Source organism: Haliotis rufescens, unplaced genomic scaffold (genome assembly GCF_023055435.1).
Source record: "Haliotis rufescens isolate VD_foot unplaced genomic scaffold, xgHalRufe1.0.p SCAF_4, whole genome shotgun sequence".
NCBI lineage: Eukaryota > Metazoa > Mollusca > Gastropoda > Lepetellida > Haliotidae > Haliotis > Haliotis rufescens.
The window spans coordinates 25825113-25848842 of record NW_025964112.1 but is presented as its reverse complement, the minus strand read 5'-3'; the positions used below and the strand labels follow the sequence as shown (position 1 = coordinate 25848842).

Here is a 23730-nt window from a genome sequence, read left to right as displayed (position 1 = left end):
GCGTGGAAATGTTTTACAAATTGATTCAATACCCATGGAAGGTTCAAGAATTTCCAAAACGAAACGCCAAACCTGTTGTCCTTTGCTGTCTTAATCATGTCAATGTTGAGTGTTATATTGATAAGCAAGCCTTCCTAGTCTATAAGGTTTGTTTACATATCTTATTCCCACGACTTCGACAATACAAAAGTGACACACTCCTGAACAAACTATGGTTTATTTCTCCTGACCTTAATATGTTGCATCTTACCGAGGCAAAGGAGTTAATTGACCACCATTGCCGAACTAGCCTAGAGTTTTGTGGCTCGGTCGTTGCGTCACTAGTGGCTATTACGAGTTATGTCCCTTCTATGTACCTCCTATTGACCAATCAGATCCCAACTATCATATGGCAGCTCCCACTCATGACAATCTGATCAATAATTAAGATATTTTTTTTGCAATATAACGGGTCTTACCCCGAGAAGTGATATTCTGCCAATTATTTACATTTAGTACTAACTACCAAATGACTTTATCGCGCGTATCCAAACCATGGGCTAATTACGTCTGTAACCCAATCACCCCCCGTAACTCAATCACCCCGGGCCACCACTCGGCACCGTGCCCGGGGAATAATCCCGCGCAAGCATCATCCCGCCCTTTGTTAGTCCGTCATTCGCGAACAGCCCTTCCCCAAGTACACACGTGTGTCACTGTATCTAATCGCTTTCGCTTTGTACGTTTCCTTGGTACCCAGTCGCGACCGTTTCGCCGATTACGCTTTGAATACCATCTATTCCAACACTCGCCGTATCGCATTTACACAATCGCGACCGTTTCGCCGATTATGCTTTGAATACCACCTAATCCAGCACTCGCCGTATCGCATTTATTCCGTTCTACTCCCGAACTTCACCCTCGGGACAATTTTACGCTTGTGGAATACCAACTCACCACCTCGACCTTTCGTGATGCCTCCCAAGAGAAGAGCAGCCGTCAACCACAAGCTTGTGAGGGGAGCCAAGCAGGCCAGGACAACCAGAAGACAAACCCCGGGAGTACACATTGTACAGGAGGCAACAGCTGATGGTGAGTCTGCCAATTACGGAAATATCGAAGGTGGCAACAGAATTAACGTACAATCGGCGCAGCTTGTAAATGCCGCGCAGGCTGCCAACTCGGCTACCCAGGTAAACGAGCAACTGGAAAAAATACTCCAGTTGCTGGAACATTCAGGGCCCGGCCCGGTTAGCGCAAACCAACAGGTAAGGCTTGGTTTTAGTTCTCCCGCCATTTCGCCCAACATAGGGAGAATCCCCGATGCTTACAACGAGGCCGACGGTGACGCGGCTTGGCCAGCCAATCACATCGCAGGATACGGGGATTCCCTTTCCTTCCGTGCGGACGGAATAGACGCGCACGTCAAACAAACGGTGAGGGAAAAAAATCTGGCGTGGCGAGTATGTCGACCTCGGCACAATCCTACCAAACACCGAGGGAAGTCACGAGGACGGTACGATTACCATGGCGTACGACTCCTCAGGTAAGGTAATTTTTAAACCAATTAAGCAGCAACCAAAGCGCCTGTCCCTGGCAAGCTGGACTTCAGATTTCCACATTTTCATGTGTATATATGTTAGTAGGCACTCCGAGGTCCGCACAACCCAGGGGTTGCTGTCCTACATGGAAACCATAAGAACGGCGGCACTTCGATTCGGGGGGGATGCCTGGTCAACCTACGACCAACAATTCCGACACAGAATGTCAAGGGACCCCTCACGACGCTGGGACAACATCGACGGGGAGTTGTGGCTAAAGTACATGGTAACACAGCCGGTACTACAACAAGAATCAGGCGGACGGGGCGCAATGACACGCGTACAGGGGGACATCGCCAGTCAGGTATGCTGGGATTTCAAAAAATTTGGCTGTAGCAGGGTCAACTGTAAGTACACTCACAAATGCGGTAAGTGTGGCAAACATTCCCATAGCTCTAGGACCTGCTTTCGAGGGAATGGGGTCCAACCAGCCTTTTGCCTAACAGAAAACCAGCCGTCAAGGCAGGTAAATTCAATGGCCCCTTCCCCCGTGGATCTCAATGAAATGGCACCCTGGTTACGCCAATATGCTAGGGTCAATTACAGAGATGCAAATTATTTATGGGTAGGTTTTAGCTCTGGCTTTAAGCTCGAGTTCCAGGGAAGCCGCACGGGTCGCCTGGCACGAAACTTGCGATCAGCCACGCACCAAGACACGGCAGGCTACGTGAAACAAAAACTACAAAAGGAAGTCGACCTTGGCAGGATGGCGGGCCCCTTCAAGGACACCCCCCCTAGACAACCTCCAAGTATCCCCAATAGGCCTGGTGCCCAAGAAGCAGCCAGGATATGGTCAGCACCTGGGTAAGCATGCGGAGGAATTCCGTCTAATTCACCATCTATCCTATCCCAGGGGTAAATCTATAAATAACTTCATAGACACAGAGGCCTGCTCCGTTGTGTATGCCAGATTTGATGAAGCTACCCATATGGTTCAACAACTGGGAAAGGGAGCACTACTAGCAAAATTCGACATTCAGTCGGCCTTTAGAATTATACCAGTCCACCCATCCGATTTCGAGCTGCTAGGCATCAGATTCGAAGATGAGTTCTATTTCGATAAATGCCTACCATTTGGCTGCTCCATATCTTGCGCCATATTTGAAACGTTTAGTACCTTCTTGCAATGGTGCATGCAATCGCATCTTCCAACGTGTCCGATCATGCATTACCTGGATGACTTCCTAACGGGGGGCACAGCAGGCACCAGCCACTGCTCAGACAACCTCAACGGATGCGTGAATACACTAGAACAGCTTGGGGTTCCTACTGCGCACGACAAGACGGTGGGCCCCACAACAAAACTGACATTCCTAGGGCTGGAAATCGACACCATTGCAATGCAGATCAGAATCCCAGAGTCCAAGATCAAGGAGGCAACAAGGGAAATCCAAGACATCCTGTCAACAGGTAACATCAAGGTCACAAAAAGGGCCCTTCAGTCCCTCATAGGCAAGCTTAACTTTATGTGCAGGGCTATACCAATGGCAAGGGCATTCAGCCGCAGGCTAACCGATCTGCTTAGCAAAGGTAAGCAACCATTTCACCACATTAGGATTACCAGCTGGGTCAAGGAAGACCTACAAATGTGGTTAACATTTCGTACGAGTTATAAAGGCATTTCAGTGTTTCAGGACCAACTATGGGTGGACAGCGATTTCCTCCAGCTGTTTTCAGACGCAGCGGGTGGCGCCGGCTTTGGGGCCTACATGCAGGGCAAATGGTTTAACGGCGCATGGCCATCCCAGTGGGTGACGGATGGAACTACACGGGACTTGACGCTACCTTGACATGGTGGCATCAATCCTTCGGATACAACCCAGCTTCCTGACACCAAGATCATCGTATCCTCAATGCTGCACATGCGCTACTGGCACGATGCCAGGGACCCACTAAAGATCGAGGGGATGCGGAAGAATATCAACCGTCGACTGGCCAACCGAGTCAAAGAGCTCGGCAGTACAATGGTGCCACATCCCCAGATCCTGGTACGCCTGGGAGGGCGTCCACCTCAGTGACAAAGGACCGTGTGTGTTTACGGACAATTTATTGCATGCCCTGGCGCTTGTTATCTCCACAGGTTTGTGTTTCCTTTCAGTACATAGGCAAGCCGGGCAACAATGCTATCTCCGCGTATCGCGTGGCCGTGGGTGTGGGGTAGCACTCTGGTGCTTTGTGGCGGGGTTCTTGTGGGCTACACTGCTAGTAACAAATTAACTTGCTTCCAAATTAATACTCGTGCTTAAGGCTACCTGCTTTTCAGCGGGAACCTTTCCGGGGTTACCTGCTTCTCAGTGGGAACCTTGTCTTTCCCGACTTCAGCCGGGGAATCGTAAAATAACATACGTTGGGGCAAACAATTGCCACGTATATGGGCCCGGCGGCGGAAGTCGTCTTGTCAAGCGGTAGCTGACAGTTGGGTCCGCGGCGTGGGAGCCGCACAATGGTTTTGCTAATGGGGCCGGGCAGTGGGATCTGCTTTGGCCGGCTACCTGGGGCCGGGCAGCGGTAGTCTGACTTAGGCCAGCAGCGTGGAGCTGCTTTTGGCAGCGTGGGAGTTGCCAAGCAATGGTAGCGGTTAAATATGCTACCGTGGGGGCCGGACAGCGGGAGCAGTCTCAGGCCAGCAGCGCTAGCTGCAATCGCCGTTGCCCACGCGCGTGGCCATGGCAACGGTAGCATTTTGGTATACACAATTAGCAGCTAAGTAGCCCACTAGTACCTGCACACCCTCGGCCATTTAACCCAATCCCATCTTCTGTTTTTATTATAGGCACGGGCATCCACGGCTCGGTGGCCCGTGCCTCTCCTTGGCATATCGCGGGATAAATAAAAATTCATTTATTTTGTACGAAACATATGAATCAAAATTTATGCAACAGTTCTATTTCCTTTAAAAACCAATAATTAAACGAGAATTATTATTATTTAAAAGACCCTGAATAGTGGATGATTTGAAATATTGATCCCTTGTGATGGAAAAATCAACACAGTCAGACAGGACATGCCTGACCGCGATTCTTTCATCACAATGGATACAGAATGGAAGATCTTCACCAGTCAATAAATATACATGAGTGGAGCGTGAATGGCCAATACGACATCGTCGCCTTATGACCTCTTCAAATATGGACTGACAACTCCAGTAGGTGTAACCGATAGTTAGTTTCATTTCATGTAACTTATTGATACCTACTTGGGTGTCCCACTTCTTTTGCATTAGAGGTAACGAATGTAACATCTAATTACAGGTTTATAAACCCAAGGATAAGAAGTGGCGTCACTGATTTGCTGAGTGCTGTTTTTGCAGCATTAGTCATTGTGTTATCAATGATACCAACACGGCTGGGTAGCCAACGAAAGACGATAACATATTGCCCAGTAGCAAGATCATTAAATAAATTTAGAATTTCGATTAAAAGAGGATGTTTTCATGACATATTTTTAATAGCCTGCAGGCACGTAAAGAAATCTGAAAAAATAATGATTTGTTTATGATTAGATTGGTTGTAAATATATTTTATTCTGTTAATGGCATTTGCTACTGCTGTGAATATTGAACTGTTATCTGGTAATCTTGAAGGTGAGGATGAAATTGGGTTAAACCTCGCGTCCAAAATTATTGCACTTATATAGCGACGTGCATGCACACGTGTGTGTGGCTGCTTGTCCGGACTGCAGTTTTACAGACACAATCCTTGTTTTAGCCCCTTAATGCCGAGCCGCAGACAGTGTAACAACAAGTACCATCTTTTAACGTATTTTGGTATGACGTGGCCGTGGATCGAACCCCGGACGTTCTGCTGCCCGAGCGGACGCTCTACCACTAGACCACGGAGGCGGTAGGTAATCTTGAAGATGTTGTTCTGGATCCAATGATAGTGGCACTGGCAACTGCGCCACCATCCTTTGATCCATCTGTAAATATAGACTTAGAAGTGATTGTATTCTTGTGGGTAAATTAGTTGGTTAGTTATCTGATTTCTTTAGTGTTTATAATGTAAGGTCTGCTTCTGACCATTTGCCAAGGAGGCGATGAAAAACGTTGATAGTAAATGTTTTAGTACCTGATAAGTATCTACACCTGTACCATAACCTTGCCTAAAGCGGTATGAAACTCATGAATGGGAACGATTCCATTATTATCCTCACCATTATCAGAAATAAAATAATGTTTTTCCTTTTTTCTTTTTATTCTTTAAATCTATGATATTTCTGTGTTCACTTTATAGAGGAGAAATGTTTTGCAATAGTTTCACTTCATTTGCGATGACATTCCAAACAGAAACGTCACTACATGGATGACAAACGGTGAAGGTATTTTTCATCACATTAAACGATGCTATATACACACGGCTGTGCAGCAAGGGAGATATGTCCAGTTGAATTAATTTTTTTGTTTTCGCAACCATCAAATGTATTCTTACATATGATTATGTACACATAGTGTATGAGTGTATGATGCGTCGTCTACGTGATGAACACATGTGGACGAATGGCAGGCTCCAAACTGAGAGAACTCAGCGAGATGCAGCCAATATGTGCAATGTGTCTCAATCTGTGATTTGCAGACTTTGGACTGGCATTTGCACACTAAACATGTCAATGATCGGCCCCACACCAGTTGACTTAAGTTAACTACACAAGCCCAGAAACCAAGCCTTAAGAAATCGAGCTCAAAACCGATCAAACTGCTGTTCACTTGCACATAGTCACCCTAGTTAGAAATCGTCCGCGTGCAGTTAATCTGCAAGATCGGAGACCAGGTGTTGTACCACCATTAACAATCGACACATTGTAGACTGACGCCAATGAAGGTTAGAGCGTAGAAACGGGATAGAATAGCCGATGTTCTTGTGTAATGTTGTCAGATAAGTCCAGATTGACTCTGGGCAAGGCTTTCCCTATGGGGCTAAATGTTACCTCATATATTGACCCTGATGTTGACCCCGATGCCATCACAGGGGGAATCACCCCGTCTAAGCATGCATAAACTAGGTCGGCGCATACTCTTCAACATGTTACATACAGGGATACACATACATTCAATCTCATACTAAAAGTAGGAGATAGAAGTATCCGGAAATAACTTTTAAAAATTCAAAATTGTAAGAGCTATTAGTTTCCAGTAATAGTTGTATTATAATAGTATGAACAAATTACAAACACAGTTCAACCGGAAGTGAAGTATGACAGTAGATGTTATGACAACGTACGATTTTGAAGAACGATAGGTGTAAGATGTGACATTTTTGGATCACGATTTGTTAAACATCCATTCACTCGACGAGGCATACTGTGGATGAGTCTCCCAATGGCAATTTGAGTGAGTCCTCCTCTAGCAGCGCCTGGCCAAGTTCAGGCACCGTGGTCGGTGGCCTATGACGTTGACACACACGTCTCCCTTTCATGCCCCAGACGTATTCAGTGGGGAAAAGGTATGGCTCATTGATGGCCATGGCAGTCTATGGATATTGTGCTGCTGTGGGTGAGCATTCACGATTCGTACACGATGAGCATGGGCGTTGGGATCCTGCAAGACAATAGTCAATTCATACAGACCAGACATCAAAGCGTGTCAGTAGGTTGTCTCGATAGTACTGCCCAGTGATCCATCCTTCCTTGCAGATGAAGTTGGGTTCAGTCATAGCGATGCAAACCCACACCATAACCGATCAACCGCCAAATCTGTAATGAGGTCTCAGTTTGACATTGGCTTGACCTTTATTTCGACGTTGCCAGACACGACTACGCCCATCACGTTAGACACGTGTCCAGCGACGATGACCCCAGCTTGGATGACACCATTGACATCTGTCGGCAAAATGACGATTTCTAATGGCGGTCAGACTCGCTGACTTGATTGATGCATGTAATCGTATCCCAATTGAGTGGTTCGATTTTCATGATATCAATCATTGGATTATCTGGTGCAGACTCGGTTATTTACAGCCAGGAATATTGACGTTTGCGGCGTTAACAAACCAACCAACCAACCAACCAGCAAACACACTTTTGTAAGGGGCGGCACAATACGTGGCCGATGAGCATGGAGATGAGCTGCATGTAGACGATTTCTGATCATCTGACCCGTAACTCGTTCTCCAGTAGCCTGATGCGTGCTTGCAATTTGATTCGCCGTTTCTGCTCGATGTCTTCGAGCCTGGTTTTGGTTCAATCGATCCTGTACTTATGTCATTGACCTGGGATGCCCTGAACGGGGTCGATCATCAACATTTTGGGTTTGTTGGTACCTGGCCATAGTCTGCTAATCACAGACCGTGAAACATTGAAGCTGATGGCCACTACACGCTGACTTCTGCCAGGTTCCAACTAGCCAATAGGCCAAAGACGCTGTATCGCTAGTTCATACACAAACAATGAATGAAATCAAATAATGGTCCATTGAGACCTTACCACATGGTAAGTGTGGTAGCAATTCCCATGGCATTGGGTCCTGCTTTCGTGGGAATCGGGTCCAACAGACCCCATACAAGCCCAACCGATCATTCCTGGACAGCAAACCAGTCACCAAGAAAGTTAAATTCAATGGCCCATTCCCCCGTAGGAGTCAAAGGAATGGTTATACCAAAGAGCTAAGGTCAATTCAAAAGATGCAAATTAGTTGTTAGTAGGTTTTAGACACCTTCTACGAAACTTGCAATCAGCCAACCAGCTACACCATGTGGATGAACCTAACAAAAGCTACAAAAAGATTTTGATGTGGGGCCCCTTTCAGGATATCCCACTGGACAACCTCCAAGTATCTCAAAAAGCCTGGTGCCAAAGAAACATCCAGGCCACTTTTAACATAAAGGTAAGTATGGTGATGATCTCCATCTTATTCATTCATTTATCTTTTCCAAGGGCAAATCTGTTAACGACAATATATACCTGCTCAGTTTTGTATGACAGATTTGATGAAGCTATTCATATGGTTCAACAACTGCGAAAGTGGCATTACTAGTAAAATTCAACTTTAAGTTGCCCTTTAGAATTTTAACTGTTCATCCTTTCCACTTGGAGCTACTAGGCATTTGAAGGGTTCTATTTGATAAATGCTTATTATTCGGCTGCTCCATATCTTGTGCCATATTTGAAACATTTAGAACCTTCATACAATGGTGCATGCAATCCCACCTCCCAACGTGCCAGATTTTGCATTACCTGGACCACTTCCTAACGAAGGGTCACGTTGGGCACTAACCAGTGCGTAGACAACCTCAATGGGTGTGTAGATACATTGGAACACTTTGTGGTCCCTATTGCACACAACAAGACCTGCCTCATTACGCAACTGACTTTCTTCGGGTTGGAGATGAACACCAACCATATGCATATCAGAATCACAGAGTCCAAGATCAAGGAGGTGACAGCACAAATCCAAGACATCCTGTCAACAGGTAACGCAAAAGTGACTAAAAGGGCCATTCAGTCCCTCATAGGCAAGCTTAATGCTATGTGCACAGCGATACCAATGGCAAGCGATTTCAGGCGTAGGCTAATCGACCTGCTAAGCAAAGGTAAGCAACCATTTCACCACATTAGGATTTCCACCTGTGTCCAGGAATATCCAATTTTGGGGCAAGTAACCCACTAAGAAAAAGGTCCTCTTCTACTGCAAAAATCAAGACGTGTTTGCAATCATCAACAAAGCGTCTACCAAGCCCCCCAGAGTGATGAGTCTACTCAGCCACTAAATCTAGCAGCACCTCCGGTATAATATTCTGCTTACATCAAATTATGTTTGTACCACTGCTAACACTATTGCAAATGATCTCCTGAGGTTGCAGCTCTAACGCTTCCGGTTGGCAGCAACAGACGTGCATCAGAATCCCATACCTAACCCGTGCAATGCATGGCTGATCTGAGGCCAAAAGCTGGTATACTCCAACCACAATTTCTTTCTGTGAACACATGATCCACACACCAAACATGTATCAATGCCTTACAACAGTTCCTGTCCACAAATCATCTACAGGGTGTCTGGCCTGTTCCCCTGGATAGAATGTAAACTTTATTGATTATCTGTAAGTCACACACCATTCCCCTAAGTCAAGACTATCATTTCAGTGCTGTCCTCACAACACAAATTCCGTGAGCTCACTAATTGTACAAATCATTTCCTGGTTGGTGAGCTATTAACAGACTTACACAAATAGGCGGGCCGACCAGAGAGCGAAAACCTCTTGGTCTGCATCAGGTAGTAACCAACAATCTGCCAAACGTATGATCGTCTGCATATAAAGCCACACTGTTCAAGGAAGTCTACTGTACAGCCTTCTTTGGTTTCTTTGGGGTAAGCGAACCAGGCTGCTCCATTCACGTTGTAAGTTTCTCTGGAAAACCCCAACAGCTATAAATCCGTCTCCCATGCTCAAAGCATGAACAGTACAACACAGGGGTAACAGTTACAATATCACCTACACCAGTTAATCCATGATGTCCATAGTCGCCATCAAGCACTATCTTGGTCCCCTCTGGTCTGCAACAGGCTCGGTTTTCTTCTAGTACACACCGTATATAATCACCCGCCCCTCTCCTCCTTCCACATTTCACCCTGCATTTGTGCATTTCATTTTCAATTTTAATTTTTTTTTCTTCAGTGAGCGTTTATTTCAGGTACCATCAGAGCAGCTTCTACATATGTCATTAAAATGGTTTCACCAATGCTAGTATATATGTGAATGAATATGTCTTAATGATGTTTATATATACATATGTGAAGGCCTGTCTAAAAAATGAACAATGTCCAGGTGTGCGTGGTTCTTGTAGGCTACCCTGCTGGTACCAAAGTTACTTGCTTCCAAATTACTACTAAGGCTACCTGTTTTGGGGTTCAGCCTTTCTGGGGTTACCTGCTTGTTTTGAAATTTAGGTAAAGAAATATAATATTTTTAGATGTTGATTTGCAGCATATGTTGAAAACAAAAGTGAGTAGAATGAACAAAAGTGTTAATTGTTATAACAGGGACTAAAATTATATACAGGGAATATATGTATTAATATTAATATTAATCATATAAAAACAAAGAAGGTCGCAAAGGTTGAAATATATTATGGACATTGAAAAGGACCCGGGGTAGAATTGTTGCATCCCCGTGTTGGAGGACGGCTCAGGGCACAGCTATAGTGTTCCTGTCCCTAATAGCTACTTCGACCCCTCCTGTACCCATAATGGTTGAAGGATGACCCTATGCACGTGGGTTTTTGACTAAAGTGGTTAACGTCTAAATAATACATCATTTCGGGCTTTCCTCCCGTATTAGGCTGACATGCCGGGATATAACTTTAATTCTGTTACAATTAGAAATAAACCCATCTCGTTCACTCCACCACTTGTCATATCAAATACTTATTAAAATCTTTCTGTTAATACCGAGTATAAAATAACACCATAGCCTCCCTGGCACCTACACTATTTCATTCGTAGTAATGGTGTCTTTAGTTGATGTATACAGTCATACAAGGTTAGCAGAAAAATATTAGGCCCATTCCATTTTTATGCTTACACCTTATACGTCAACTAAAGACACCATAACGAATTTTGTGTTTTCACTATCCGGCTGACTTTAAGGTTCAAAGAGAGACTACTGTTCATTCCTTAGAGGCCAGTCTTGTTGAACTTTTTAACTATAATCTTTATCAACAAAGTCACGGACATGATTTAAAAAAAAGAAGTCTTGCCCAGGAGAAATTTATGATATGAAAAATACAAACAGTGTCGAATAAGGAATTTCTGTACCAGAATTTCCATGTGAAATATGGAGGTGGGTGTTGCAAAATCCAAGATGGCTGTTACTGACGGTATATGGTCTCATATTAGGTCAGTAACAACCATCTTGGAATTTTACTGACCATACATGGGCTCATATGGGGTTAGTAGTTCTGCTCTCTGATTTGTCAATCTCACCGTGAGGCAAAATATAACCTGATGCAACTTGAAACTAAACCAATGTTTATATAAACAGGCATTTCATGAATTAAGGACCAATATCCCCCTGATACCCTCTTTTGAGTCATCTGTATAAAAACTGGTATCAGCTGCAGCTGTCACTAAAAGTTATACTGTATCCATACGACTAATTAACTCATGGTAGCTCGATATAAACGACAGACTCAACCTCTACTATTATCTTCGCAATATGGTGAAAAGCACTTTTATCATACATTCGATAGTCTATCCGCCTTTCAGGCTATCAACAATCGTAAATTGGAGCATCCATTTTTCGCAGAAATTTAAGGTGCCATATCAGTTTATCCTAAGTGTGAAAAAGATATAGATTTGGTGGCTGCCCGCTTAGGCAGTATGGGAATAAACATTGGCAACAAAGTTTGAATACACAGGTTTTTAGTAAGCTGTATACCATCAAGCCACTACTATCTGTGAATTAACTAATTGAATTGTTAGTTAAATACTAGCTGGCAATGACGAAACTTGTATTTGCCCCCATCATATCCCTTGATGACAGAACAATTTCACGACAAACGTGTGTCGCCAGCAGGATTTGAAACTGTGAAGTCCGCACAGAAGTCACAGAAGCCACGCCGACATGAACGAAATGCTATTAAATTAACAACTAAATATTTACTTTCATAAGGACAAATAGTTTATCCGTTTATGAGCCGTGAAATATGAGTTTTACATGCAGTACGTTTATAATGTTACTGAATGCATTGTACGTAGGAGTGATTTAGTAGCATTTCGTTTAAAGAAACGAACAGATAGAAAACAAATTACTCTTATCGCGATCAGGACTATTTACTTGACCCAGGAACATGGCAACTTAATTTTCAACTGATGGATACAAATGCTCAAGTTGGTCCTATATGAATTGAGTACTTTGCCTGGAACATGCATTTCACAACATAACATAAACAAAACCTGTGCTAATCAATCAGTTCAATTTTTTTATTCAAATCGAAAACCCACTCATAACATTGGACTCAACCAATGACGAATCATTTTCTATCTTTGCTGACACCGTATGTTCAGTTTTATTTTGGAATGGGACAACGGCGAACTGCTTTAATTTAATCCCGCCAAATTTAAAATTTGAAACTTAATTCTGCACACTTGATTTCAAGTTCCTTGAAGCGCGGTTAAATCCTCATTTAGCCCAGCTCTACATTGGAAACACAGAATGTTTATCCAACCAAATGTTTCTCCATACCTGGAATGCTGTGACCGGTCCCTCATGCGCCACTTCTTTCACAAGTTTACACCCATCGTCCTCGAAACACCGGATTGAGTCATCTCCACTGGCTGTGATTACTACAATAACATATATGAATATTTTAGCAATACGGCACATAAATTATGGACTATTTGACTTATAATGTTCATGTAGTTCTTTATCTTTATTTATAAAGTAGTGGAGGCCATAGGCCCATTCCACAGTTGCTTGAGAGAGTAACAGCATATATACATTGGTACATTGATATACATTGTTCATCCAAATGATTGTCTTAGTTGCATTGATTTATATACAAACGTTGCAAGAATTTTAACTGTTTCTGGATTGTTTGAAGACATTAGTTAGTTAAATTTATGTAATGTTGGATATAAGTAGTATTTGGGAGGTACATGCAAACTCCTGAGAGTGCTTGCATGCCCACCCTGTTTGTAGGTTGATTTCAGTCTATATACAAACTCAGATATTAATCTAGATACATTATGTATATGTTCATGTTGCCAGGCATATTTGAAACCAAACCTGTATGAAATATCTTTAATTTGTAAGCCCAGTTAGTCTTTCCATCCACACAATCTTGTGACAGTTATGTGAATATTCATGTATATTAAATTAATGTTTCTTATCTTCAATATAAAAGTATATCGCGAAACTGGAAAGGTGTTGCCTCATGAAGCATTTTAACTTTACAACCGGTGACAGTTGACATAACACATTCCCAGTGCTGTACGACTTTGAAACAGAAGGTTATACGACTCAATAACAAAAATAAATCATTTCGAGTTTGGGAAACACATGACCAATGCAGTGCAACTTAAAAATAGCAAGTCCTGTGCTTCTTTAGATGTTAATAACAAAGTCATATGCACTACCAGTTTAATTACATACCTTCTGCCCGATGCAGTACAACTTTGAATCAGAAAAGCCTATGCTCAAAGTGCCTCGGGACTGGGAAAAAACGTAAGCCTGATGCAAGATAACTTTAAAGAAAACGTCTGTCGATACCTTAATGACAAAATTATTTGCACGTCCGGTCAAACAGAATCACTTGAAGTTTTGGACAATACCACATGCCAAATACAGAAGAGCTTTGGAACAGAAATTCCTCTGCCTGAAGCAATCTAACACAGTTATCAATATCAGTCAGAACCTACCTTGATATGTTTATTATCAGATTCCATTTATCAGTGCTCAAAATATTGTCCATACAAGATTTTGGGACGTCATCTTCACTTACACAGACATCCGATCACATGTGTAAACGTATTAACACCACTTCCTGAATGTAACTATTTACAGGTGATTTCTTGCGGGAATTGCATTCAAATCGACACTGATATTTGAACAATCATGACACATGACAGACGTTCATTTTGACGGACTATAAACAAACTTAGATCTTTCATGAAATATGAAATGTCCTGAAAATGTGACTATGGTTCATAAATTTGACCTCTCGTGACCTTGACCTGATGTGAGGTGGCGTAACTCCAATCCGAGCAAACACACTAAGCACTCTCTCAAACGATGAAACACCCTTTATGAGATTTTTACAATAAGAAGTCATCTGATATCCATTTCTTGAAATAAATATTAAACATTGCTGTTAATTTCTAATTTTGAAATAGGAAATATATATCGTCTGTACGCTTTTGTTTTCTTCGTGGCAACTGATCAGTTGAGTATCGGATGTCCTACTGTCAGTCCTCTATTTCCAGATGAACCAAGCTGGGTGACACAGTTGCTGCTGAATTTCCTGAGGATCCCCACTTTAAAAGGCCAAACGTCAAATTGTGTGCATCTGTTGAATTTGATTGTTGGTTTGTTGTTTAACGCCGCACTCAGCAATATTCCAGCTATATGACGTCGGTCTGTAAATAATCGAGTCTGGACCAGACAATCCAGTGCTTGACATCACGAGCATCGATCTTCCCAATTGGGATACGATAACATGCACCAATTAAGTCAGCGAGTCTGACCACCCGATCCCGTTACTCGCCTCTTACGAATTCTAACCCGTAGTCTTCAGGGGACACATCTGTTGAAATAGCAAACGACAATATTGCGTGAAGGCATTTTTAATTATCAGAGACATGATAATATATCTTAGCTGCTGCAGCTAGTTTTTCAATTGCTACTTTACACTTTCAATATCCTTGCGGTCCATAGTAAATTCTATCCTTACGAATATTTCCATCTAGAATAAATGTTCACATAACTGTATTAAAATGAACAATTACAAACCAACAAAAGAAGAACTTGAAAAGCTAACTAAGTATTTATGCTCCAAGATGAAATTATCAAATGACGAGAATTACCACAAGGCGTATCTCTTATCATGGATGTCAACAAATCCAAATATAGTAATCAATTGTTTCTTTCCAATTGCCGAGAAGAGTTTCCACAACACATGACGATCATCGGATCGTCATCACATAATTCACATACATTTAAGACCCCCACAGAAGCACTGTTAGGACCTGGGCCTCGTCCAGGGGGAGTGGCTACAGGACAATCAGACTTTGAAATTAAATGTTCATTCATACAAAGACTGTCCCAAATCGGTCGCTATGACACTTGTAATGGAGATGACTACTGGTAGTTCATATATTCCACCAGAGGATTCACCATATTACGAAACATTTTCAAAATCCCATGTAAGTTATCAGTAGATTGCGACAATAATATTTTTATCATTGGTGACCTCAATGCTAGGACACGTACCACGTCCGATTTCATATCAACGAAGATATATTCCCTAATGATTTGGTTGATTATATGAATGACTAAAATATGGTAATACATTGTCGGAAAGTCAAGTCAGGTTTTGGGGAATCAAATCTCACATGGTTATAAGCTAGTTGATTTATGTAAAAACAATAATAAATACATTGTCAATGACCGAGTTGGACATGACAAAGGAGTTGGCAAAGTTACATGTGAAGGAGTTAGCTTGGTTGACTATGCTGATTGACTATGTTGACCATGATTACACCCGGCTGTGGAAAATAAAACAAAACCAAAAAACTTTCGAAGAAATTTAGAATCATATTCCGAATCGTGGAGTACTTAAAAGAGAAACGATCCTCCATGATTCCATAGTGGTTTACAAAAACTTTTTCGGCAAAGAAACCGACAACATACAATTGCTAAGCAAAGAAATATACCTTTTCTTTTGGCGAAATTGCGCCAGTTAAGAATTAAAGTGATTGCCCCTGTTCGTCTGGTTAAAGAGCTTTATATACAAAACAAACCCAACTCCTGGGATGAAACTGTGGTGTCAACTTGTTAAATATCATCTAAAGAAAAAAAATCAAAATATAACGTTTCCTACAATTCTGTACCAAGGTAAAACATTCGGTGATAATGAAAGCATTGCAAACGTTTTTACTGTTTTTCTCGCAACAATCTACTGTAAAATAATTCAATAATAATTCAAGTTTCAAATATAACAACACATTGTATATTATTACCCTGAGTTATGAAGAGTACAGGACATCTTACATTCAGTCAATACCAAGGCGTTTGGACCTGCTGGTATAAGTAACATGGTCATCAAAGATTCATGTATCAACTTCGTATGGTTGACCCATCTGTGTTTTTCAAAAGTATATCAAAACCCATAACTACATGTTTTGACATGTCATTACAGTCCCCCACAACCTGGAAGGAAGATTTTGTAATGTTCTAATTACGAGATCTATTGCATACACAAGCTGCTCAGCCAAAGTACTAGAACAATAAGTATTTAAATATGTATTCAACTTATTTTTTGAGATAGTGCCATTCTAATTAATCTCCATTTTTTTCCCTTGTGATTCAACCACTTACCAAGTGGTCTATTTGTATGCATTTATTCTAGAAGCCGTTGATGATGACGAGGAAGATAGGGCAGTCTTTTGTGATCATTAAGTAAAGCTTTTGATAAGGTTTGGCACCGTAGATTAGTAAACAAACAAGAGATTTATGGTATTAAAGGAACATGATTAAAATGGTTTGAAAGTTATAATCGGTTGTAAATCCAAATTAAACTTTGTACTGAGCGGAGTGCGACACGGGTCTGTACTTGGCCCGTTGATGTACATCAATGATTTGGATTAAACTGTTTTGGAAATTCATAATACTACCTCTCCAGGAAAAGTCTGGAAATTGTGTACAAATCATTCATCTTACCAATATTTGATTACTGCAGTATACTTAAGAATAATTGTACTAAAGACTAAGAATTGATACTGGAAAGATTAAATCTGGATGCTCTAAGAACCACATGTGGCGCAACACGTGGCATAAACCATACGCAATGTATACAGAAACAAATCTGAAACCATTATCTCTATGGCGCAAAAATCAAACTTTATCTTTATTCTAAATAATGACAAAAAGAGATTACAGTCTTAGAAACTCATCAGACTTTCAAGCACTCAGATGTAAGACTGAACAAATGCAAAATCCTTTATACTTAATTCCACAAAATTATGAATTAATCTATCTGACGATAAACGGACATTAATTCGATAGATCTATAACTGAAAGCCCAAGTTGTCCTTGCCGTTACTACTCTGAAGACCCGCAACACTACTTCTCTGTTTGTCGCAATTATCAAATTAGAAACAATTTATTTTATCATATAACAGAATATGACATTAATACAGTATTCTACAGACGTGAAGGCCTACCACCTGAAGTAAATCAAGAAATTGTTTTATCCGTCCATACTTTCATCACACATTCTGGTAGATTTAAACTTGATTTATACTCTAAACAATTAATATCACATACAATCCAGTCATTCTATCAACACTGAACACTATGAATATGCTTGATAAACAACCTTTAAGGCATATCTTGTGTAATTATGATGAATACACCTTAACTTTCTTTGGTTACTTGATTTGTATAAGGAGAGAGGTATTAAAATAAGCGTTGCCTTGTTTAGCGATCCAAATTTTCAGTCGAAATAACAATATGTTTAACCTTATTAATTCAACTTTTAAAAGTGTGGAATATCATCTCAACCAATATCTTTTCATATTAAGATGTAAACCATTAGTCTGAATTGATTTTTCATTCACTAAAAATATATCTGTGTAAATCCTTTAAAGTATTGAAATATTTTCTACGTCCTGACAAACTGTCTTAGCTCATTAAATACAATACCCTCTTCTCACTGAAATGTTTCATTCTTCATAATATCCGCAACACATCTTTAACATAAACAATACTTTAATCTTCATACTGACCCCGTACCCAGAGCATACATAGTTTTGTTTAATATTCCTTTTCTCTATTGCCAAAGAATGTATGCCACACTGATCACGTTTACAGTTTTTACCACATTATTACCCAATTACACTGGTTCTTCTCAATCATTGTATACACGTATACACGTAACTAATTGTTTGTTTAAATGGTTTTGCATACATTCTCCTATTTAACTTGCTTTATCTGATTTATATCAGTTAATAACATGTCACCCTCCTTTAGTGAACAAACATTTGGAGCCTTTACCTTTTTATCATTTGCCATATTCCAAATCTAAGACAAAGGTGTTGGTGAATTTATTTTAGAAACATAGTTTTGCCAATACGTCGATTACGTCGAGCTTTTGCATTTAACATTATAAATTTAAGTTATAGGCAGTTGAGTGGTAGCAGACATATTTTTCTGCCTCTTCCCTAGCTTTATAATTTTCTAGCTAGTTTGCGCTCAGTGTTTTACATGTTGATTTGAAGGGGACTTCGGTATATATTTATAAAAGATTTAATTCGTCTGGAAAAACTGAATAGGATCAGCAACATTACTGAGACATTCGGATTAAAATTTACGCGTGCAAAGGTTTGAAATAAAGACCAGTTTGCCTTTGTAAAATCCCAACTTGTTGAAGGTTGAATATCAGACGCATTTACTGTTGAAAGATGGGAAATGGCCACTTCCATAAAGATCATTGTGGACTGATCATTCAAATTCGTTAAGAAGACCGTTAGAGAGATCTCTAACAACTAATAATTGCCAGTTGCATGTTTTAGATTGAATTTAATCTCAACAGGTGACTGTTGGAGATGTAATGCTCAAGTATTCTTCTTTGTGAAACGGTGTTTGTAGCAGCCCAGAGTAGACTGTGGCAATTCATAACCCCCTTGATTACACCGGGCTTCTGAAGGTGATTGCATATTGCTTGAATATAAGACTGTTGTGAAAAATAGACCTGAAGACCAAAACAAATACAAATCATATCATTAAACTTGTGCAACTTTGTTTTGATGAAGAGGGCTTGCGATGACCAGCTGATTGATAGGACCGAGCCCATCCCACCACCAGTCCAAGTGACGTAGGGGTCGAAAGGGGGTATTGGGCACAGGAAACCTATTTCTGGAACCTATGCCATGAACCAGCGACCCACGGCAAACAGGTTGCGCAATTTGGCCGTCTCTTACGACCAGCAATGGGGTGCTGCGTACACATTCTACCGCAAGGCCTAAACACTTTCTGAATAGCTTATGGACAAAATTATATGAGTGGACCATCGAAAATCAATGATGTGCCTAAAGAGTAAGTAATTGACATTCCTTAGCTGTACCAGTCTCTGCTGCTATTGAGTTCCTGTTATATAACTGAAATACTTTTTGCCGTGGGTTCCAGTTTCAGACTGACTGATCAATTGCTAACACAAATGCGGCAATGAATATATCCACTTTTCTGAACTGACAACCATTGCATGAGCTCAAATAAGAAAATGTTTCAAGGGGAAATAGTCATGATAGCCATGATATTTGATTTTCTGTACTCACCGAACTTTTCGTCACCGTATCGGATGACCTTAAGAGAACTTAAAGATCTCGTTGTTTCACCATCGTATCTGCCTATTTCACGACCTTTGTGGACACTCCATTTTCGTGTCGTGCAGTCCGCACTTCCCGTGTACAACGTTGAACCCACGACCTGCATTTGATCCGCAGAATTAGTAACATTTTACAACAGGTTTATTTTCTTCTGATTTGTTTTGTATCACCAGTGAAGACAACCATACACGCCCATGTCAACAACATTGTAATACAATGAACACAGTGATTGAGTGAATGAGTTCAAATTTAAAGTCACATCGGCAGTATTAGAACATTTTACACATTATCGATAATTAAAGCCTGTCAACGATGGAAAGTAATACATATTTACGAATGGAAAAAGAAGAGATGTTCATTAGGTTTTTGAAACCCAAACTTTATTCAAAAGTATAATTTTCAAAAAAATTCATTGTAACTCAACGTGTATTTGTGCATTCACACTATAATGTATTCATGCCTCCCACTTTTACCACTAGCTATGACGTAATATGCTTTATGACGTCAAAAGCAGAACGCTGGCTGTCGCCAAGGGCTTACATTTCACTTCTCCCTCTACTGTCACTGTTACGTCATAGGCATTTTGACGCCACAAATACTACTGTTGTGCGTCGCCTAGGACTACAATGTAACTTAAAGTTTTCATTAACTGGACTCGTCTCAGAATTACACAATAAAAGATGCGAAAACAGCTCTTTTGGTATAGAATTATCAGAATAATCGTATAAGGTTGAACCAACGGGGTAGTAGTTGTGGACGGTACTACAGGACCACTTTGGGTGGAGGGGGAGGAGGAGGAGGGAGGAGGAGGTGTCGGGTTCTTTATTTTGGTGTTTTTCTCTGGGGTGTGCATGGCGATTCCCATCCTAAAAAAAAAAGACAACACAACACTTATTTTTGTTGTTCAACTTTTTAATCCCCCCCTCACATGAACCAACACAACAAAACAAAAGCCACAGGATTAGGGGCGTCCCTGTGATTTTGGTGAACATGAACGTATGTACACGTATGTGAACGTATGTACGCTCCTAAAATGCAGTGAACAGGATCTTTTGCCACTTTGATAGTGAACGTATGTACATTCCTAAAACGCAGTGAACGTATGTGTCAGGTCAATAAGGGCAGAAAGGTTGGTTCTTTTGATGTAGGGCATGCGTCTGGGCACTCAGTCGAAAGGCAGGCATCTGATCCACAGGAACGGGGATAGACACTTTGGTATGAAACCATGCTAATACCGTCCAGTCCAACGTATCTAACACTTGATTAAAAGTCCACCCACGCACGCGATAGGTCAGCATGTTGATCTCGATACTAGATGATAATACAACCTTTCCTTGATCTCGATACTAGATAATAATACGGACCACCCCAACAGTCCGGGACGTCAACTCCGCGTTGTATAGCTTGTTGTAATGCTGCAATAGCCTCAGACTTGTTCTTAAACCAATGTGGGCTCTGCGATAGGATTGTCTCCGATTCACCCCGTGGGTAGGCCACTATTGTCCACGAATAGACTTTACTCATCCACGGACATTGTTGACTGTTGTTCTGGCACGTCATACAGCTGTATCGAGATGACATGGTTGATCTCTCCTTCAGTGCTAGGACTGTGTGGCTTTGCTCTTGAAGCCCACCACGTTGCAAGACCATCGCGTACGCGCCCGCCTGTTTTCGAGATCCGAATTACCCCTCGTGTATGTGCCGATCCTATGAGATGTAGAGACTTTCATAAAAGCAAGTGAACCCCCAGACCTTCCTTCTGTTGGCCTACATCCATCATGGGGCAAAGACGGAAACAGGTTCATCCTACGAAGGGAAAGAACCTAGACAAAGAGATGATGAATGATGTCTATGGCAGTATGGTCTCCCCCTCATCGCTACAGGGACTTGTGACCTCTGTATTTCACAAGACTCTTTCACCACCAGGATCGTCTCCCTCTTCAATGGTACCCATGAACATGCATCGTCAGCAGCAGCCATCACCACGTCCTTCAACATCATCAGCACCCTCGCCACCCCATGATCTTCAACGCTTTCAACCTCCGCAGCAGCAGCAGCAGCAGCAGCAGCAGAAGTCCACGCCAGGCCGGTCTTACTCCTCGATGGTACCCTTGAACAAGCATCGTCAGGAACAACAACGCCCTTCCTTATAAGCACCCTTGCCACCACTCGATCTTCAACGCTTTCAATGTCTGCAGCAGCAGAAGTCCCCATGAAAGAAGAAAAAAGACAAGAGAGCATCTATTTTTCCGACAAGGGATGCGACAACCCTTGCCGTCAAAGGAAGAAATCGGCTTTTGCAGTGGTTTGCAATTGTCATGTGGAACCTGAGAGCAGGACACATCCCATTGAAAGCTCAACATAAGACGTGGTTGCAGAGACATAATGATACCCTGACTAAAATTGTCCATCCTATGGATGAATGTCTTGGCTACCTGATGCAACGCAGTGGTAGTGGAACACTTGCAGGGGTCTTGACATGCATTCTGTTGCAATGGCAACATTATCTTCAAGCACCAATCCTCAAACACCAGGCGCCACCCACCTACAACAACAACAACAACGATGTCTACTAAGCCAAAAGTAAAGGCTCATGAAAATGTCATGAAAGCGTATCAAGCTGATGCTCTCAGACGATTGGCGCACATGCGGACCCAAAGAAAGTCCAAGAAGGCAGATCAACAGTTGCAACTCCCTCCTGCCACTGCCTGATAAAAGAGAGAAGCTGCAGATCAGGTGCCTCATTCAGGCGAACACCTCCATGCAGGAAAGATGTCTCGGTGCCTCAGGAAACAGAGACATGCTCTGTGTCATTTGTGTGCTGCCGCTTCAGCGATGCGTAAAGCCATACTCAAACATGCTCCTACCGATCTCATCCGTGCCCTTTGAGAATGTGTGGTGAACTTGTATGCAGGCAATATTCCCATGACCGTGACTCAACGTCAAAACTTGCAACGACATGGTAAAGTCTTGAATACGCTCATGAAAAAACAACATCTTCAACATGGAGGAGGATTATTAGGAGGACTCATTCCTCTCATTGGTTCTGCCCTAGCCTCTTTGTTTGGAGGAAAGCAATAAATGGTCTGACACCAGGAAGGTTGGGTTCAGTGTGTGGTGTGCCACCATGAAGTACGCAGGCAAGATGGTGTTGGTGCCTGAAGACACATGGCAAAGTCTACAGGCCACCAAACAACGTCATCGTCAGACACTTCACACCCCTCTCTTGGAAAAGAAACGTCTCCAAAATTTGGAAGAGATGGACGCGTTGATGCAGAGGTCACAGCAGCCTTTTCACATGTCAGAACAAGAATACAACCAACTGTTGCAAGGCATGCTAGAGTTGCAACGCCAACAGCGCAACAACAACAACAACACCATCAAACCACTACAACCCAAAGTGACACCACCACCACCGCCATACCAATCAATGATAGACACAACAGGTAGACCTGCTCCTCCTCAACAAGTGATAGACGAAGTGGTCATGAGTGTCCCTAAAGCCATGTCCAGTAAAGCCATGAACTTGATGACAAGAATTCAAAACAATCCTGACTTAAGTTGGACTCCAGAGGGAACCCTGACCGTGGAAGGGAAACCTGTCCTGCGGGGGCCTGCAGGTTGGACCATTTTGAGTCACCATTTGCCCAACAGTCATGTCCCTCATGAAATGATTGGAAATCCTCAACTATGGCAATGGATGCAGAAGCAGCAGCAGCAGCAGCAGCAACACCATCCTCATGCTACACCAAAAACACCCAATACCCAGTTCCCCCTCCCTAAGTTCTCCCCGCAAAATCACAAAGAGAGAAGAAGAAGGAGGTGGCGGCAGCTGGATCCACAAGCGGAAGAAGAAGAAGATGAGATGCCACCCCCACCTCCTTCGCAACAGCTGGATCCACAAGTGGAAGAAGAAAAAAGATGAGATGCCAAACCCATGGTTGATGACCCCAACTCCGTCTGATACCAAACAGGACAGATTCATCAACAGGCGAGGTTCATGGATACCCTTTAGCACCATCTAAGAAAAAAATTCTCTCCCCTCTCTATAAAAAGGCCATTCATGTACCGAATGGCATCAGTCTGAGAGAAATGAAGCGACAGACCAAGACGCGA

General features: G+C 42.1%; 2 protein-coding genes across 4 annotated transcripts in view; one reads left to right on the top strand and one right to left on the bottom strand.

Moving 5' to 3' along the window:
- LOC124119781 (WD repeat-containing protein 86-like) overlaps positions 1-23730 on the bottom strand; it is a 72245-nt gene that overhangs the window by 3361 nt on the left and 45154 nt on the right. For all 3 annotated transcript variants that reach the window (XM_048382291.1, XM_046482416.2, XM_046482415.2), the window contains exons 3-4: positions 19564-19714; positions 12755-12855 (exon numbers count right to left, since the gene is read on the bottom strand). In XM_048382291.1, the coding sequence (XP_048238248.1) occupies positions 12755-12855; positions 19564-19714 (252 nt within the window). The remainder of the gene's footprint in view (positions 1-12754; positions 12856-19563; positions 19715-23730) is intronic.
- LOC125372395 lies at positions 491-2388 on the top strand. Its single transcript, XM_048382290.1, has 2 exons — positions 491-1525; positions 1623-2388. The coding sequence occupies exons 1-2, from the start codon at positions 954-956 to the stop codon at positions 2386-2388; spliced, it is 1338 nt and encodes a 445-aa protein (XP_048238247.1). The 5' UTR covers positions 491-953.